Raw genomic sequence first — 17,921 nt, 5'->3', positions numbered from 1 at the left:
AACAAGTATCGTTGCGCGATGTGAAAATTACGTCAAAAAACAAAACAAAATAGTGCGTCGTTAAAATGGCATTTATTATGAAAACATGAGGCTTTTAAGTGATCTAGCCAGTAATGTACATAATAAAAGGGTTATTAGTACTGCGTGGATTTTTGCAGATATTATTTCATTCGGCTTGCTGCAAAATTCCACTCGAGTCGAATACAACCTCCTGGATCAAAACCGTCAGTACTAATAACCCTATTATACTGGGAACAGTATCAGCATGCACAGAACAGTGTTAACCTTAAAAGTATCTTAACGCAATGTATTTTACGCTTGCTTCAAATGTTCTAATCTTACATTGAACTTTTATTCATACAAAAGATAACACATATGATTACAACATTTATTTTTTATAAGATTTTATTAATTATACAAAATAAAACTCACAGTGATGATATAATATCTTTCTTAAGCAAATCAATAACATCTTTATTAGTTATCACTATTACATGATTTTTTTAATCGACAGTCCTTAAAATATGCTGTTTGGACGGTCATCAATAACTAAACGTGTCTTGTGGGTAAAAGCTTGGTTTATTTCATTTTTTTTCATTGCTAAATTTAGTTGTTATTTTCTTATTTTCAATAACATCAAGAGTAAGATAAGAAATTACAGAACTAGCCATGCTTTTCCACTCTTAAATAATTGAAAAATCCTGTTCGTTTTGGATCTGTATTTGAAATTTAAGAGTTATGTGCTTTATGTTACGGAACATCTATTTGTTAAATGTTGCTTAGTGACAAGGGAGTCACTCTATACTATAACAATACTTATATGTCCTGTGCCCGGTACATTGTGTAGTGTTTACCGCACGCTGGAGTTATTTTTATATAAATTGTTGTAAAAATATCATTTATATTTCACAGTGGTAATTGTCATATAGTTAAACACTTATTCGAAGGTTTTTCGGTCAGTTGTCAAAACTATTTCCCGTTGGTCTTGGAAGCAGCAAGCATACTCGTGCCCTCGACCTGTCGTTAACGTAATAGCGAGCTGGTCCTTGCCCGACTTCGGGCAAATAATTTTGACTAATGACTGACAAGCGATTCAATAACTGTTCATTCTTAAATACTTAAAATTAACACCTTTTTAACAGTAATTTTTCTCCACGTGCCAACGTATGTACAGTAATGTATCATTGTAATGTTGATTCTACTCCGAATTACGTCCATTGGCGCCCAAAGCCCAGTTCTTTGTTTATTCATGCTCGCACACTCAACAGGATATCGGTCTGAAAATACATTGAAATAATTTAAAGCCATTAATATATTGCCCCGTGCTGTATCATGGGGTGATATTACCTCAGGCAGGCTGATGATGACCCGTGGATATTATCACTCAATGGCACTGCGTGGCCATATTATATTCTCTTAAGTATGTTCTACTGTTAAGATAACAAACATAGGTAATAATTTATATATATAATGATATATATTATACAGGTGCGTATCTACGCAAATACGCAGTTGCGTAATGAAATTATGACAGTTCGGAGATTTTGTCATACCAAAAATCTATTCCGGAATAAAAAACGAAGAAGGGTCGGTGAAAGGGTTTAACCCTCCCGCACCTACCCACAAGGCATCGATCTGTGTTATCTTAAATAGGCCTTAGCTACGCGCCTGCAAACTAGCTTTCATTTTCACCTCATGACACTAGTACTCGTAAGTCAATAATTCTACTACTACTACTACTACCACTACCACCACCACCACCACCACCACCACCACTACTACTACGTACTTGAGTTTAACCATTTTAACACAATTCCTCAACTATTTATTTATACATACATGCAATTAGTACGAAAAACAATCAACAATCCTCATATTGCATGCTATAGTAATTTTGTGGTTGCCTTAAAAGTAATTATACCAGTATTACTAAACTGACGCGATGTGTATACATATATTCTGATAAAGTTCTGGGATGGTATTCAATAATGATCATAAATGGATCTAAGAATGATGTAGCTCAAGTCAAGTAATATTTATTTTCTGAAGTCGGATAGGATAACAAGTAACATAAGAGTAGAGTTTTTACACCGACTTACATACGCCTAAATTATATATATATGTGTGTGTTAAAAGCAAACGCACACATCAATCACAAGCGAATAACTTCAGTAGCATATAGTCAACTAAAAAGCACATCAATAGCACATAAATAGCACATAAATAGCAATTTGAGTACAGCAAGCATAGGCAACAGAAATAACAACAACTAGGGTAATGGGCAAGCACACAAAGATACATGCTGCTGTGTGTACATAAAACACAGAGGCTAGCAGGTTTAAATAATTAGGCTAAAAGATATCCAGTAGGTTGCCGCCAGTTGACTATGGAAAGCAGAAATTCTATGTAACTTCACACGATGAGCAGAAACATTCATCTCCTTGCCAAGTAATAATTAGGGCGCGAAATTGGTTAAAAGAAGAGGCATTTCGAAAGTCATCTGGAAGCTGATTCCATAGTTTGGCGACAGCATACCGAAAAGATTTCTTGCCATACCTTTTTGTTCCTGGTTGTGGAATATCAACAATGTTTGTGTGTCTGAAATGATAATTAACATTTTGATAGTTCACATGATCATTTAAATATTCTGGAGATATATTGTTCAAAATTTTATATGTTTCTAAGGCAATTGTTCTTAATCTCCTGACTTTCAAAAAAATATGACCAGATGTTACACAAGTAACTATTCATAGCTGCTAGTATAGTCTTCATAATTAAATCTTAGTGGTCTTTCTGGAATTTTCTCTATTTTTCTGGTGTTCGATTCATTAGTAAAATGCCAACTTAAAGAGCAGTAGTTAAAATTAGACATTACAAAAGAATAAAAATATGGTTAATCCGTCTAATCTATTTATATGTTTACTTATTCTTTTTAAAACATTCAGTTGTCTGGAAGCTTTTCTACACGTACTAGCTACATGTGAATTAAAATTTAACAAAAAGTCTAGATTAACACCAAGCAGCTTCACTTCGTCATCACATGATATTTCTATGTTATGGAATTGAATTTTTTTGCTGGGGTGTTTTCATGCTTAGAGCTATCGCTTGAAATTTCTCTGGGTTTGCCTTCATCTGATTTCCTGAGAACCAATCTATAAGTGTTAAGCTGTCATTTTCTATGGTACTTATTAAATCTGTCAAACAGTGACTTGAATAAGAAAGAGTATTGTCGTCTGTATAACTGTATAACTGACTCCTGTTAATGAAGTTAAATATATCGTTGATTAAAATATTAAAAAGTATCGGTCCGAGTATTGAGCCCTGTGTGTGTTAACAATCGAGCGTTGCAGTTTTCATTTAACACAATTGCCAACAAGTTGGAACCCTTCATTGGCATCGAGTTTATCCATCTAGCCGTGTAATTATTTCATGAATGGAATTTAAAACGAAGTCAAGAATCGCAAGCGAAAACAAATACAAATAATGATTAGGTAAATGCCTGGTTGACGTACAGTTCCTTCATCGATTGTGTAGTTTCCAGAGATTTCTTCTTGTCCTCCAACATCTTTTTAAAACAGTCATGGATCAGGATGTACTGAGACTGTAATATACATAATGGTTCCGTCTAACCAGCGTGCGAACGATGAAATATAGTATAAACACTATTTAGATAGAAACTGTTATCCCCAAATGAAAATAAGCTGTGTCGTACGTGGCCTATAAAACAACTAGTTTCTAATGAACGATTAATACTTAGATTTACCAGTTCGAAACGTGATCGTAAGATACAATCGTTGATAAGAGGGTCTGCATATCACGCTAGGCTTATTACAGTGTGGACTCACATATCAATGTAATGCGTATTCTACGGCTATACAAAAACGTTTCATATATACAGCTACATATATGTGACAACGTACCTGCACTTGAATGTACAGTAGCGTGATGCTTTATTGAATTTAATAGTCGGGGCTATCAAAATGCAACCAATGGTTGAAATTTGAGATTATCCATTGAAATCAACCCTAATTTAATTTTAAATTTAAAGGCAAACTACTAACTTCAGTCTGGACCATGTTGACTCTCTGTTCCCTCATTTCCATGACCATGTCGAAAATGTTGATGCGGTCATTGAAACTGAATGTTGGACTGTTCAGATACTGTTGCAAGCGGTCTATAGCAATGTACGAACCGGTCCTGCCTACACCAGCACTGAAATATTCAGAGGAGCCTAGGAGAATGTTACAAATATACCCAAAATGAATGTCACCATTACACAACTACAAGGCAAAATAAACTATGAAGTATGGTAAACTGGTCAAAAGTATAAAAACAGCTGTCTTAAATTGAGACTATTACTGGCAGCAATGGTTTATATAAAAATAAATGAACCCAACCAATCAGAAAATTCATTTTTACTACTTTCTGCTATTCTATTCATATACGTTTTGCACATAACGGCGTAATGTCAACAACTGGAAATTGTCAATATCAATTCATTTAACCAATAGCAGATAGTTCGATTCAGGAAATTTTGATTACAATGTTAACTTTTTTGTTTAACTGTCTGTTAGGAACGATGCTTACCTGCAATGTATAACCATAGGGTTGGACATGTCGTGCGGCACGTGAACTCGAACTGTGCGCACGAAGTCAATGAAATGTTCAACTTTCACGGAAGCCGTGAAATCCATAAAGTCCAGGTAGTGGAATCGCAGAACCTTCCTCGTCTTCGTTTGCTGAAATAGAATAAAGCATTGATACATTATAAAGTGTTTCATAAAATAAACAAAGCGCGTCTTCGGTATAAATCTTATGACACAATTTAGCAAGCTCATTTTCAAATAATATTTTGGTAAATATAATAATAAATAATTATATAATAAAATAATTGGCCGACGTTGTTATCAGCTAAGACCATCATTAGTATACCCCCATTTAGGAGCTTTAAAGGAGATGTGAATGCCACATTTCGCCACATCACGCCACAATCTCTTATGATGTACATGTTGCTCCATAAGTATTGCACTTGCACACATGAAACTTAACTTAGTTTTTCGCATAAATATTAATACGAATGTTGGTCAGCAAAAAATAAAAAAAATAAAAGAATGATTTGTTAATTCCTCGACAAAAAAATATGGCCCTTGACTAAGTTATCCTGCTATTGCATGCAGCTCCAAAAGTAATGCACTTACACACATATATCTTCATACGATGATGGTTTGCATAGGGAATTATGAACTTGCAATTTGTATGACTCTTCCATTCGTCTACCAAGAGTTATGGCCACTGGCTTAGTAGACCTATTGTGTTGCATGCAGCTTCAATAGTAATGCATATACACACACAGACCTTCAAATGAGTGTTGGTCTTCATGACATTTAACTTCGTCATACAAGAGTTATGGCCCTTGACTTCGTATAATATGGTTTGAAAAATCAAGCATCAGGCTCCAGGTATTGCGTAAACAGTGCCATTAAACCGGGTTTATGCCTTAACTTTTTGCTACCAAGCTTGTTTCTGTAGTTTTTCACATAAGTATATCATAGCAATGCTGGTCAGCATGTGAAATTGTGCTCCTTAAATTTGAGTTTGTTTCACTTGATCCTACAACAGTTGTGAAAAACATCACATCTTTAATAGCTCTAACTATGATTATTATTCATTATTATTATTATTATTATTATTATTTTTATTATTATTATTATTATTATTATTATTATTATTATTATTATTATTATTATTGTTACAAGACAAACAAAGACATACAAACACTGAATATTTTATTTAGCCCCTACTAGTAGGTGCGAAAGAAATTCGCAAGCACTTAAAGAAACATTACGTCGGTGGCGTGCGAGATGTCGAAGATGTTGATGTTGAACTTGTTCATGTTGGTTATTGATGTTGGGTTGACCACAACATTTCCGTACTGCTTGGGCTCTTGGACAGTGTCCGGCCAGTACATCTCACACTTATCCTGTGGTCGGAAACAATGAAAACGTGTTAACAATGATATTATTCTTAAACAGGCGCCTGTTTGTGAAGAGATATGTCGAGTTGTTGTCGTAGTCTTGTAGGCAGAAATGTCGTAAGCAAGTGCACACGTTTATGTTTTCCATCACTGGAAACCTGTTGGTTCTTTGGTTCAAAATAACAACACACACATAAGTAGGAGAAAAGGTATGTGTCGAGTAAGGCCCCTTGCCGAGCGGTGGGATTCGTTTTCAGTTGTCCATTGAGATGAAATGTTGACATATTACTATAAACAGTTTAAAAACAAGCAGAAACATCATAGTCAAATCTTGTATGAACATTAAACACAATCTATTTTTATAGAAATCATAGTAATATCACTGTATAGACATAATAAAAAAGAACAACAATAAAATATCTTCGAAACAACGCCTGTATTCAATCTTATCCAAACAACCTCTTCAATTTAGAACTACCACATGCGTTTCTTTTCATTATAGTTAGTATATGTTTGCTGTTAACAATTTACAAGTTACGTGTTAAGTAAGCGTTGTAAATTATTAATGTTGTTAAGTTATTCGATAGTCAAATAAACATGGCATCTTAAAGAAACGTACTATGTTTCCTTCCTTGCATTGCGTTAACATGACGATCACCATGACGTTTTGTTCCCACACCATTCGCCAGAAGTCATCGATCGTTCCTGGCAACGGACCCTGGGTTGCTATGTACTCCCGTTGTTGGTGAAAGCCCTACAACATATGGTAATTAGTAAATGACTTAAAGAGTAGTTATCTTTGTTTTATTTAATTTAAAACTAAAAGCTCTGTGTTTTTTCGTTATAATTAACAAGAAATTATACTACTCGTCTTCAGAAATATAATGAACTTGGTTTCTGATCCTGTTTAAATGATGCCAGAAAGAAGGAACAAAATCATGCATGGCTCCAATTTCTTGAACTTTCTTGAGCGTCACAAGCTAAAGCATCTTATTTCATTTAGCACAAACACTTCTTAACTTGATTGTACTTAAACATTTTTATTGTGATCGCCATGAAATTTCCTATAAAAGCATCGGGACTCTTCAAAACAAGACAATTACACAATTTACGGCAAAACTAAATTAGTGGGATCATCTTGATCCTGTTAAAAAGATTATTCGAACATTTAGGACCTGGCAATTAATATGAAGCATTTTCACCATTGAATAAGTATATAGCCAAAGGAACTGAGACTTGAATAGCAGAATGGTAAAGCGTACACCATGCAATTCAACTTACAGACACATAGCTAGCATTGATATAGTCTGATTCAGGGTCATCGTCATCCAACTGTTGAAGTTTAACCCTGCTATGGTTGACTGGAGGTAGAAATAGTATAACTTTGTTAGACAGATTATTCATCTTAGAAATAAAGTACAGAAAATATTTACATGTTAACTAAAATAATATCATTCTCTAACGATTTTTAGTCTCTTACGGGCACGTTCCTGTATCACAGTTACAAAGGACAGCTTATCAATTGAACACAACATTATTGTGTAGGTTCACAGAAGGAAAATGGTATGTACAGTGGCAATGTTGCGATCTCATTAGATTCTTATTTAAACCGTTGCGGAAAAATAATTCCATGTTGAATATATTTTCTTACCAATTTCATAAAACTAAGTGACTTCATTTTTTTTTTATATTTATAGATATTTAAATCGTACTTTCTGCTTTGCAGAAAAAAAAATTCTTGTGACTACTTTTGTTGCGCTATGCCAGAAACAATGCCTTCACTGTCCAACATATTAATGGGATTTTGAGTAGATCGTGGTTACTATTTGTGTAAGTCTACACTTAACTTCGAAGTGCCCGTATGAGAATAGATATCGCCGGAGCTCTGAAGTGTTTGACTTAGTATGCTGCTTGCAGCATAACCCTTATAATTATGTACTCCCAGCATTTATCTTCTTTGTACGAATAACTACTACTATTGTACGTTACTATGTGAAGAGCAGAAAATTACTTACAGGGCAAAATATTGACCCATCTGTTTTTGGATTTGTTCGGTTCAAGGTTGGCAGCCTCGAAGGCGGACATCCCTTTTATCCGACCCGCACGCCTCTTAATCTCCTTCCAGCAATAAAACATATTGTATGTAATCCAACAAAGTAGTTTGTTGTAGTTGTTGATTTTAAATAAGTTGCTAAGTCAAATCTCTGTTGTTAAATCAAAAGTAATACGATAACAACAAAATGATCAACCTAATCAGATGATGCACTGGATTGTATTACAAATAGAGAGTGGGTACGACACCAAACTTAAAGGGAATATAAGAAAATAAGAGCAAAACAATTCTACCAGAACATATCGCTTTAACTGTATATGAGTTGTTATGTTAAAACAGCTATAAGCTTATATGAACTACACGCGACAACGTGCAAAACCAGTATTAGTAGCAAAACGCAGACATCTTTACCGCGGAACTAAGTCGACTCGGTGCTATACAGTTATAGCATATACGGTTATAACAAACGAGCGTACCTCGTACTGATCTGACAGGAGAAGATGTGTGTCCCTGTGAAGGACAGCAAGGGCCTCGCTGTATGTTGCTATTGGAATGGATCTAAAAAAAGTCAGTATTGTTTCACAATGTTGATTAAGTCTATTCTTACTGTATGAGTACTTCATTTGAATACACAATAATTCAGTATAACACTACTAAACAAGTAAGTAACAAAATACTCGTATATATCCATATATCAACAACAAATGACATACTATACAGCCAAGCTTAACGTAATCAAAGTCTGTGTTTCACCTTAAATCAAACACAACACGATATCACTCATTTTCATATTAGGCAATTATTGTTCAATAACATATAACCCATATTCAAGGTTTAAAGACTATGCAATACACAAGAAACACAAATGTGCAACAGCAGACAAACGACCTGTCGGGCTCTGCAATCTCTTGATGTGTTTCTTGTTCCTGTTCTTCCTCGCCCACTCCTAGCAATCGTTCCTTCCACTGAAGCCTGGAAGCATTTACAAAATTTACAAAATTATCAATTATTGTTCTTCCTATCATGCTCTTGTTCTAAGTACATACATTATATATATTATATATCAATTATATTTATGATACAGCATTTGGTACTCTTTATACATCAAAACCTAAGGTCTAAGTAATAGTAACAGCACCCAAAACCCGAGTTACTGAAATAAAAAACGAGCGCTTCAGAACGAATGTACAATTTCGATATCGAGGGTACAGGGGTGTCGAAACTTTGTGCTATGTTATCAACGACAAAGCTCAATAAAGTGTGTGTAGTATGAATAATAACATTATAATTCACCAGCACACTAGTTATAGCACTTGATTTTGTTTCGACATGGGTGTTAATGTATAGACAAAAATAATATACACTTTCAAACGTGAGACAAGAGAGGAATTAAACTTGAGATGATGAAAAATATGAACCTATATGAAACATAAATATACAACTACTATATACTTTAACTTTAATAGAAATTATATACTATTATACGTAAGTGTAACACGTATAATACGTGGCATTTGTAGAAACAAAGGCACTCAAATGAAGCATTAAAGTTTAAATCAAAACTAATCGAAACACACTTTATTCAGAATTGTACACAATGCGTCTACCATACATAATTTTAAACCATTCAATCACACTTACGGATTAATTGCTCCTCGCCACCAAAGAACCAGAAACATACTGATGAGGATAAGGATGGCAATAAGAATGGGCAATGCAATCAAGGTCCCATCCACACCACCATCCTTCGAGACGCTTTGTAGTTGTTGGATTGTGAAAGGTCCATAGTGCTCGGACACAGTGCATGCAACCCTTGTGCAGGCATAGGTCTTTACCCTGTCAATGGTAATTCAATTGGCATAACTGTAAACACGTTTCGTATAAGACTTGTATCAATTTATACAGTCACTATAGAGATAAAATATATACATGCTTCATAGATGGTATGAGACGTGGATTAAGAACTTTAAAACAAAACTGCGTTTATTTTTACGCCAAACCTATATACGTTGGGGTCTTAGCATTACAGTCATGACCGGCCAAATGACGTATCATGAAAGACATGTCATTACAGGATGGACACCAGTATTGGTAACTATCCAGAAATTTGACGTCAGCGTGATTCTATGATAGGTAAAATTAGTTTTCGTTACTGTCGCCGTGTCTCTCCGAACGTATATATATATATATGGAGGAACTTTTCTCTCGCTAAAAGAAAGACGCATAACCTAAACTGAATAAAACCTTGTCAAAATTGTGTTTAGTTCCGTTTACCATAGTTCTAATCCACTAGGAAGCGGCCCATTGCAAAAATCTTCAAGATCATGTTTTCTGCAGTTTTTATTTTGTCCAACCTCTAGCCGAAGTTTACCTATTATGAAAAAATGGACAATCATTGAAACATCTAATAGCGAGTTCAAATTATTTAGTATATTACAAACGTTTCAAAGGAAAGAAACAAAGTGTATACCATTCACAATCGGTGCCAAGTTGAAGATGAATCTATATGCTCCCTGGTTGTTATTTGATGTAAATTTGCTCCAGCTTCCTAAATTCATAACATCGTTTCCATTTACTGAAAATAAATGAAATGTTTTGCATTAAAACATTTACTGAAAGCGACAAAGATCATAACGTTGTTTTTTTCTTAATGCTGTTTAAATAAAATATTATATCGTCTTTTAATCCCGCTTATCAAATACAATCAACTTTGCTGTGTCAGTGGCGTCATCTTTAAAAACCGTTTCAATAACCCCTTAAATATACCTTTTTTGACCACATCCCGTCCATTTCCTCCTACCATTCCATACATCACTATCTCCCCTTGTATTTTGTTTGTGAAGAAATTAGGATCAAGGTCAACAATGGCCGATGACGAGGTGATCTCTAATATCTCAATATGAGAGTCCATTCTTGGGGGAGCTTTTCCGCGAAAAAGTAAAATTGAAATACGCAAACGTTGAGGTTATTAATAGCTTTAAAACAATGTGTGTACGAAATTAGGATTAAAGTTGGTTTTATTTATAATTCACCAAAAGTATGTGAATGGAGTTAAAGAGACAAAATAATGAATAAAAAACTAATCAACATATTTAAATACATGACCGGAGCTGCAACCCACCTGCTCTTGTACTTACCGCATTCCTCCGTCCAAAATGTTTTGTAATCAGACCTTCCCCTGATCCCATTTCTTCCAACTGCATATATCTGTCATCATAACTGAGCAATTGTTACTAAGTATATATGATACACCTTTCAATATATGTGTGAAATTAACTTCTTCTGTTCCAGTAAAAATTATAAACATGTATAAACTGTTCAAACTAAATTATTCGCTGACCATTTAAGACAAAGGTAAATAGTTTAGGCAATTTAATATTCATATATGGACTATTTTGACTTTACGATAAGCTGGCGTTTGCTCGCCGCTAAAAAGACGCCAGATGTTTCACAACAAAATTTCGCGCATACAAATTATTTGTCAATACATAACTGGCATATATTCACAGACTTTTAGAAGCTAGGTAAGGAATACATTCCAATAAGTTGAGTAATAAATAGTCTAACCTGCAACTGGTATGCCCGATTAGCCTTGAGACCTCCATACACCAATGAAAACTGACTGTTGTGTCTGGAAAATGGTTTAGGGTCATCAACGGTATACGTGAACACCTCGTCATTATGATGGACCGTTTGTACAACATACTGTGTGATATTGGCATGTCTGTCCAGGAGGTTGGGTTCGCTCCAGGAAACGTTTATGGCGTCACATGCGTTTGTCAGATCTTTTAAATCTTGTACTTGAAATGACGTCGGTGTCCCTGGGGCTAAAACAAAAACATAATTACATTTCATTTCAATTCAGGTTCGTTTACATACAATTTGAATCGTACCGATAAATACATGTATAATGTTATACCACAGACGTTACAAGCTTTGCGATATCAGTATTAATTTCCTCGTAAATATGCATATCACATTGAAATTTCAATTGTGGCTCTAAAGTTATAAGTCTTAGATTATCAAAATATTTAATCAGCTCGAACTAAACTTGTTCAAGGTTCATTTCAGAAAATTATGCAAACTACTTTCATTTAAGCTTTGATCTTTATATAAAGATTAACATTTCAGTTAACATTTTGCGAAAACAATGTTTGGCAAAGTTGATTTTGAAAAACATACTTGATTCTTCGGTATAGAAAGGCTGAGAGAGTTTTGTTACACTGATCCCTTCCTTGGTTTCTGCAATGACCTTCACCTGGTACTGCCAAAATTCGCGGAGGTTCTCTATCTTACATCCAGTGCTCGTGTAATCTGGAAAGTGTATTACGCCCATGGTGTGTTATATGTATACAGGATTCTAGAATTGTGGTAATTTGGGATTCACAATTTACACCAAGACCCAATTTCTCCAACACAAACAAACTCCATCGTAACATGCTTAAGAATGTTATTTCTAAGGCTACATTTCATACTAAATAAGTATATTTCAAAACCAAATATAGTTAATCGCAATATTGATGAATATAATTTCGTTTAACTGTCTCAATACTTTCAATAAAATATTTCATAATTTATACAAACACGAAAATAGCGTGCGTAGCTTGATCTTGTTATAAGGAAATTAAGTTATGAAAGAAGCCTATTTGTTTTTGATTGAGACTGTTAATGAATAAAAATGGTAGGCACCACTGCACCATTTTGAACACCCCATATTCTATTTCAAGAACAGATAAGCTAAGCGCTCTCAAGGGCGGCTTTACTTTATAATCACTAAGGATTACATCAACGTATGGCCATATAGTAGCATTTAAATTTTGAGCTTTGTGATAATAACATGACAACACAAATAAATGATTCGATTATAAACAATGTAGAGCATAACAAGTGCCATAGTGCGAAATGATAAGAACATGCACCATTAACAAAAAAGTTAGTGTATACAAATATTTCCAAGTTAACATGCTTGTAGGTAGTTGATAGTTGTCGTTTCTTATACATTGTAAAGCGTGTTTACAAAGGCGACGTTTTCATTTGTTTTATTACAGTCTATACTTCTTGTCCATTCTTATGATATTATTAGTTCTTTCGACATCCTTGTATGGATAAAACAATTGAAGAGATTTGTTAAATAAAAAGTTCATATCACATGAATTGAGTGAAAATGCAACTTTATTAAGAAGACAATATTGGAAGACGTGGAGGATAGTTTGTAACTCACTGGCATCTTTCTCTGAAATGTTTTTAACCACGGTTAACGCTGGTTATATACAGTAATAATGGAAATATCACAATGAACGATTACCAGGCAAAAGGCATTACATTATTAATGTTTTTTTTGTTTTGTTTTTTAAATTATTATCGTCTTGGAAAGTCTCTATTTGTTTAAACCAAAAAGAGTGATAATGTAACAGCGTGTGCGTACATGCGCCTTCATGGTACGAAAGTTATCACAAACTACAACTTTTCATATACATATATATTTTTTTTGTGATCTCACTAACCTTCAACTTCACACCGAGCAGTGTGTTCCTGTCCTGGTATCGTGCTCCTAGCGACCGCTGTGTAGTTGGTTGGGCCTGAGTTGATTTCAGGAATCGTCCATGTGACGTTTATCGCGGTTGATCCAATATCGCGTATTGTCAAATTTCCCACTGGGCCCGGGCCTGATGTAATTAATATACGTATAGTTTCTTTATTGTTTGTATGTTTTTTTCATGATAGATCAGTTCTTAAATGTTTAATTTAGAAGGTGTACATACTTTTATTATTTTGGTTAATTCAGTTAAGCTACGATTGGGCGAAATGTTCTATGGAAATTGTTAATATTATGTTATAGATGAAGGATAACTCCCGTACAAGGTATTCTACAATGGTAGACAAGACCTTATTTCTTAATTATGACCATCAGACTGTTGACACAGAAATGAATCAGAGAACGATGAAAGCATATACTTGTTTCAGTTGTTCGTTGTTTGAGTTCACTGAAATCTCCTCCTCCTGCAGCTGTAAATGGCATCAACCACAGATCATAGTCTTTAAAATGTTCAAGCGCGGTAATGGTGTAGTTCACGTCCACTTGGTTTAGATCAATTGGCTCAGGCAGTTCCGAACCACAGCTTTCACCATGGGGTACCTGTAAAGAGTTAATTATTATAACGTAAATGCTTATATGTGCTAGCGGAATAAAGTTAGCGTTCATGCCAAGACATACTTCGATCAAGGATATTTTAATTTGAAAATTGACACATATTGTAAAGACTTACTCCTTTGTATCACAAGTTTATTGATCATTTACTTAAATACGCTGAATATAAACTGCTTATAGAAAACTTCCAGACCATTTAAGGCTAGTATTCGTGATATGTCAGTCATTTTTAAAGAAAGTAAACGCATTAAACAAGAACATTAATTATACCATTAACTCCCCTTCTCACGTTATAATCTTTAATATGCATCTGAAACCACCGGGTACATGGACGAGTTGCATTTTGCATGGTACATCGTCCCCATCACTTGTACTCATTATACAATAGAAGAGTGCCATTTTACCCGGGCGGTTTGATTGATTCAGATATTAATATGGAACATGTTTATTACAATTTTGAAAATCCAGTTAGTCTTTCCCATACTTACCCTGGTCGAATGTGTATCTGCTTTGATGACGACTAAGCACATCATATTTTCCCCTTTTTTCCACTGAAGCTCATACTTTATGATATCTCCATTCGGGACAGCTGGACGTGACCATATCAAGGTAATGGTTAGGTTAGTTGCCTGTGCGTACAGTCCAGTGACACGCCCGGGTGCTGTGGAATAAAACATATGTTTATTATTATTATTATTATTATTATTATTATTATTATTATTATTATTTGTATTATTATTATTATCATTATTATTATTATTATTATTGAATAATTTTAAAAACTCTGAGTAGGCCACAATATTCCCTAAGCCGAATGTTTTCGATACATTTTGTACTAAATATCACAGATACTTACTTGATTCGTGAGTTCTTGCGTCAACAAATACAGATTTTCCTGTGAACATTTCGTTAAGAGCGGCAATAGAAAAGGTATAAAATGTACCTGAAATATGTGATTTAGTAATAAACGAATTTGTAATACATTGTTAAATTACTATTGTATTCTTCCATAATACAACGAAAACTACAGGGACAAACCCAGTAGGTGAAACCATGTCATTTATAAATATAATATTTAAAGAGATATATGTGACAACGTCTGAGAACATAGGTCTTGTTGAGGTTTTTAGTTGGTTACAAAGAACGGTAACGCAAGATAATGATAGGCTTCCAAACGAAATGGATAACAAAGTGTAAAATTAAATAAATAACCCTTTTGAAAATATGTAAAAAAGTATAATTGCTTGCTTTTGAAGCACGAAACTGCACAAAGGTTAAAACATAATCTCTTTCTCCTCATGACTCATTGTGCTACCGACGACAATTATATCAAACATTATTTATCACTCCATCCATGCACAAAGTACCTGCAAAAGGCAGTGACAAGTTAAGATCCAAGTAGTTTCCAATCATGGTCACTTCCGACACTGATTTGTAAGTGCAATTTGTTTTTGTGTATAACTGGTCCGCATAGTGCTTGTACCTATAGCACACTGTGTAGTCAGAAATCAGCCCATTTGGGTAGAGAGGAGATTCCCAATTTAACTTAACTTCCTTTTTACCTAGAACTTCAACTGTGAAATTTAGTGGCCGACTTGGTTCTGAAATTTACAAAACAAATAAAAAATGTCTTATGGAACAAAATTGAAACGGGTCTGCTATTGTATCGAAACACGTTAAGTTTGTGTTTTAATCAGCACACGTGGTTTATTAAATTGTTAATTATCTATAATTACTAATCTTTCATGGAACTGAATTGAAAATTAAACCAAATCTGCTCTTGTGTCGAAACACGTTGAATTTGTGATTTAATCTACAATTGCGGTTTATAGAATAGTCGGAAATAAATAAGTCATAGTTATAGTGGAAATTTATGATCGCTATGTTACCAATGTCTGGATGTGATATTGGTCCATGTTGATGTATATTGATTTTGTGTATTATACATGCATGTAATCGAATATGAATTGGTTAAATAATACTATTTTAATTTATTATTGTAAAATGAATACGTAGTATTTACTATTTATGTATACTTTAAACACAATGTCCTACTTATCACTAAACTATTATTTGAATGTTTTCTACATTTATTTGATACACAGTGTTGTCATTTATTAGGAACCATGTACTAGTCGAAAGCAAGACTTATGTTTGTCTGTCCGTCCGTCCGCGTCCGTCCGTTCGTCTGTCTGTAAGTGTTGATTTACTTTATAAATAACGATGGTATGATTCAGATGAATAACATTGATTTACCATTTTATTTGCGTTAGTTACCTTTGTTGACCAATCACGAACAACGTGAAATGGAAGAAAGGGCTATTTGTTGAATTAGTTGTATATGATATTAAAACTGAGTTATATGTATGATATAAAAAACATATTGATTTAATCGTAAATATAAAAGTTGCGATTGAAAAACGATTTCAAAAATATACAAACCACTTGGTTGCGTTGTAAATGTGTCCAATGTTGATGCACTAGATTTGTTAAAACTGTGTGCAAAGATTGTTATATTGTATTCTGTTCCGGCTGTCAAATTGGTAACTGTTGCGGAATTCGCACCTTCAGATGTTTGGGTCGAAAAGACTACCTCACCACCTGTCTGTGTAACGTTGACAAAGTAATAATCCACACACCCTTCACTTGGGCCCCAACAAAGAGTCACATCTGGTGCCTCAAAAACTCCACAAAGATTAGTGTTTAATTTTCCAGGACTAGCAGGAACTAAACAAACAAGAAATAAATTAAGCATTCAGTTCTTGAAAAACAAATTTAATCGTGTGGAGACTAGTGGTGCATGGTGCAAATTCAGTGGTGCAAATACAATAGTTAACAAGTGAAACACGAAGATAATTACTTTTACAAAAGACAATTGAAATTTCTAGTCTTTATAATCATATATCAGCATTCGCAACTCTGCTTATGTGTGCTCTAATTGATTGTCAAAACCATGCTTGATCAGCGTCTATGAACTGTTGAATTCTACTATAATTGCTTAATGTTATTTTATATTTGTACAACTACTAAAAACAAACAATGATCATACAACTGTTTGATGTTATACCTAAAGAGGCCGAGGTAAACATAGAGCTCTCAACAGTTCCTTTAAGGTCATCCACTTTGACGGTATAGTTACATCCAGGTACGAGATCAGCGCAGGTTGCATTTCTAGCCTGTCCTAGTACACAAGTGTATTCCTCACCACCATTGACATTATTTTCAACAACTGTGACGTTTACTGGAGATTCGTGTATGTCTGAATTCAGCTCCCATGAAAGCGTCAATGACATTTCATCTGTGCTAACTATGTGAATTCCAGTTTGGTTCAACTCTGTAGTAAAAATTAAACTTACACTATTTAAGAACATCATACATGCAAACATCATGAAATATCTTGAAAATAATGATTAATGACTAGACGTATGCGTGATTGTATGACAAATATCAGGAACATAATGCAACTTCCTGCAATTGTAAGCACCAGTTCCAGTTTTTATATTGTTCAGAAAATCAAACATTAGTGTACTTCCTCCTTCAGTCCATTGTTCACTGAATATGTAGTAAACGTTTTTTTTTTTACTTTAACAACACAACTTGAAAATTAAAAGACGATTAACATCTCTAATATTTATTTCCTTACATCAACAATTTGTATTTTGGAACTTGGAAATGTAAGGCATGAAATTTTGCATTTATAAAAGATGCGGCTTCACATTAAGCGCTTTTACAATGAAAAGCTTTAC

General features: G+C 34.2%; 2 protein-coding genes across 2 annotated transcripts; both read right to left on the bottom strand.

Moving 5' to 3' along the window:
- Positions 1-12: 12 nt before the first annotated feature.
- Positions 13-11,271, bottom strand: LOC128236566 (tyrosine-protein phosphatase 10D-like). Its single transcript, XM_052951498.1, has 16 exons — positions 11,165-11,271; positions 10,794-10,949; positions 10,498-10,602; positions 10,302-10,398; positions 9,669-9,863; positions 8,916-8,999; positions 8,504-8,585; positions 7,990-8,092; positions 7,256-7,335; positions 6,594-6,728; positions 5,846-5,980; positions 4,588-4,739; positions 4,062-4,212; positions 3,513-3,601; positions 2,557-2,598; positions 13-1,277 (listed from the first exon to the last, which is right to left on the bottom strand). Exons 2-16 carry the CDS (start codon positions 10,936-10,938, stop codon positions 1,262-1,264), a joined length of 1,611 nt encoding a protein of 536 aa, XP_052807458.1. The 5' UTR covers positions 10,939-10,949; positions 11,165-11,271; the 3' UTR covers positions 13-1,261.
- A 269-nt stretch (positions 11,272-11,540) lies between these two features.
- On the bottom strand, positions 11,541-17,535 carry LOC128238072 (phosphatidylinositol phosphatase PTPRQ-like). Its single transcript, XM_052953648.1, has 9 exons — positions 17,243-17,535; positions 16,618-16,902; positions 15,543-15,776; positions 15,032-15,118; positions 14,664-14,836; positions 13,983-14,163; positions 13,532-13,693; positions 12,210-12,341; positions 11,541-11,854 (listed from the first exon to the last, which is right to left on the bottom strand). Exons 1-9 carry the CDS (start codon positions 17,466-17,468, stop codon positions 11,541-11,543), a joined length of 1,794 nt encoding a protein of 597 aa, XP_052809608.1. The 5' UTR covers positions 17,469-17,535.
- Between the last annotated feature and the right edge of the window lie 386 nt (positions 17,536-17,921).

Source organism: Mya arenaria, chromosome 6 (genome assembly GCF_026914265.1).
Source record: "Mya arenaria isolate MELC-2E11 chromosome 6, ASM2691426v1".
Taxonomy (NCBI): Eukaryota; Metazoa; Mollusca; class Bivalvia; order Myida; family Myidae; genus Mya; species Mya arenaria.
The sequence above is the reverse complement of the archived record's forward strand: the minus strand, read 5'-3'. Positions and strand labels throughout refer to the sequence as shown.

Excerpts from the sequence above, each read along its gene's own strand:
- LOC128236566 (XM_052951498.1), bottom strand. The coding sequence starts at position 10,938 with ATGGACTCTCATATTGAGATATTAGAGATCACCTCGTCATCGGCCATT. Across the intron at positions 10,603-10,793 it reads ACGGGATGTGGTCAAAAAAG|TAAATGGAAACGATGTTATG; the intron begins GTATATTTAAGG and ends ATTTATTTTCAG. Across the intron at positions 8,586-8,915 it reads GAGATTGCAGAGCCCGACAG|ATCCATTCCAATAGCAACAT; the intron begins GTCGTTTGTCTG and ends GACTTTTTTTAG.
- LOC128238072 (XM_052953648.1), bottom strand. The coding sequence starts at position 17,468 with ATGTCATTGACGCTTTCATGGGAGCTGAATTCAGACATACACGAATCT. Across the intron at positions 15,777-16,617 it reads ATTTACAACGCAACCAAGTG|AACCAAGTCGGCCACTAAAT; the intron begins GTTTGTATATTT and ends TGTAAATTTCAG. Across the intron at positions 13,694-13,982 it reads ACAACGAACAACTGAAACAA|GCCCGGGCCCAGTGGGAAAT; the intron begins GTATATGCTTTC and ends TAATTACATCAG.